The following is a 1,763-nucleotide window of genomic DNA, read 5'->3' on the forward strand; positions in this document are numbered from 1 at the left end:
ACATCATCATCACCACTACCACCTACAACCACCACATGCATCCACCACCGCCACCACAAGCACCATCTCCTCTACCACCGCCACAACAACCACTGCCACCGCCACCACCACCACCACCACTACTACTTCTACCCGCAACAACCACCAACACTCCAACCACCCCCACAATCACCACGACCATCACTACCTCCACCATCACAAATCACTGCCACCGCATCCACCACCACCACCACCACCACTACTATTACCATGGGGAGGAAATACGAAGAGACGTAAACTGCAGAAAAATAAAAGACGTCAAAAGAAAATGTGTTACAGGATTTTATTCAAATTGTGTTTTTATCACCGAAGAACCACCAGACAACTCATAGACCAGGCCACGATGAAATTTCAGCTCAATATGTAGCCCTGTTAGATCGACACACAAACTTACATAAGAACATGTAATTAACATGTTGTCATGCAAATTTGTGTCGCTGTTGAGTCAGTGGCATACAAGAAAAAGTTTAAAACACTAACAAAAACATCAGCCATATATGTAATTCAAAGAGGCAACACTCTTTTCTGTTCATATGTGGATGTTAAAAGAACTAATGATAAAATAGCTGGTGATCACCTATTGTGTTGGTAACTGAGCAGATGGTGCAGTTGAAGATGTTCTTGTTGTTACGACTCAGGACAGCACTAAGTTGGGTTATAACCAAAAGACTTTCCAACCGTCCTTATGCTTTTTTTTCTTGTATACCCAGGGTTACGTCCACCAAGGCATCTGTTATTATTTAAGATTCTAAGCCATGACAATCTCTATGAGCTGTAGCTTTGATCTAGCAAATTCTGTTTTGGTTTTCCTCTCAGTTTAGATGTGTAAATCGTATAAATATATCTGAGAAGGAGAAATGCGAAGAAGAATATCAGAGAGGATGCAATATTTTTCTGTAAAGTATTGTCGATCGAACAATTCGGCTGCGTTGATTTTATTGTATCTGTAAATATAAAGGTATCCGTTTCTGTCATATATATTGGCTTTGTTGTCTCATTTTATTTAGCACACACACACAAATATGTAAATATATATATTATATATGCATATATGTGTGTGTGTGTGTGTGTGTGTGTAAATATATATACAGGGTGGAATGGGTAAATTGCTTCCATTTTATATTTTTAATTTCACGCATGTGCATTGTTTGTTTTTGATTTTGTCGACTATACAGTATAGTAGGGTGGGTTGGGCATCGTCTGTAAGAAAAACAGCACCATGATGCAATTCACTCTGCCAGAAGTGTGGAAATGACATGTTGTACTGCTTGGCATTCGCGCCGGAAGCTCCAATACGGACATTTCAGAGTGTTTGGGTGTCAATCTGAGGACATGTACCGAGAGTGATAAAAAGCAAACATCCAGTCAACATCATGATGTTTAGAGTGATCACTAGCGATGATGACATTATGCCTTCATTCATCTTCCCACACGGCCTCACACTCAACACGGAGGCCTATATCAAGTGCCTGGAGGAGGTAGTGCTGCTCTGAGTCAAGATGGTGGCTACTGCAAGACCCTATGGCTGGCAACAGGACTCTACACCATGCCAAACAAGCAGGAGAGCCCAATCATGGTCCTCAGGCAATTTCTGCAACCACATCACCTTTAACATCTGGCCACCTATCTATCCAGACTGCAAACCCCTTGATTATTATGTGTTGATCGCAGTTGAGCGAGAGACCAACAAAACTGCTTGTAACACCAAAGATGAACGTAAGGCA

General features: G+C 41.5%; 1 protein-coding gene across 1 annotated transcript in view; it reads right to left on the minus strand.

Annotated features, from left to right (window-relative positions):
- Positions 1-308: 308 nt before the first annotated feature.
- LOC106875205 (uncharacterized) overlaps positions 309-1,763 on the minus strand; it is a 4,931-nt gene continuing 3,476 nt past the window's right edge. The window contains exon 3 of the mRNA XM_014923249.2: positions 309-983. Within this exon, the coding sequence (XP_014778735.1) occupies positions 805-983 (179 nt within the window). The 3' untranslated portion in view covers positions 309-804. The remainder of the gene's footprint in view (positions 984-1,763) is intronic.

Source organism: Octopus bimaculoides, chromosome 27, assembly GCF_001194135.2.
Source record: "Octopus bimaculoides isolate UCB-OBI-ISO-001 chromosome 27, ASM119413v2, whole genome shotgun sequence".
In the NCBI taxonomy this organism is placed as follows: Eukaryota; Metazoa; Mollusca; class Cephalopoda; order Octopoda; family Octopodidae; genus Octopus; species Octopus bimaculoides.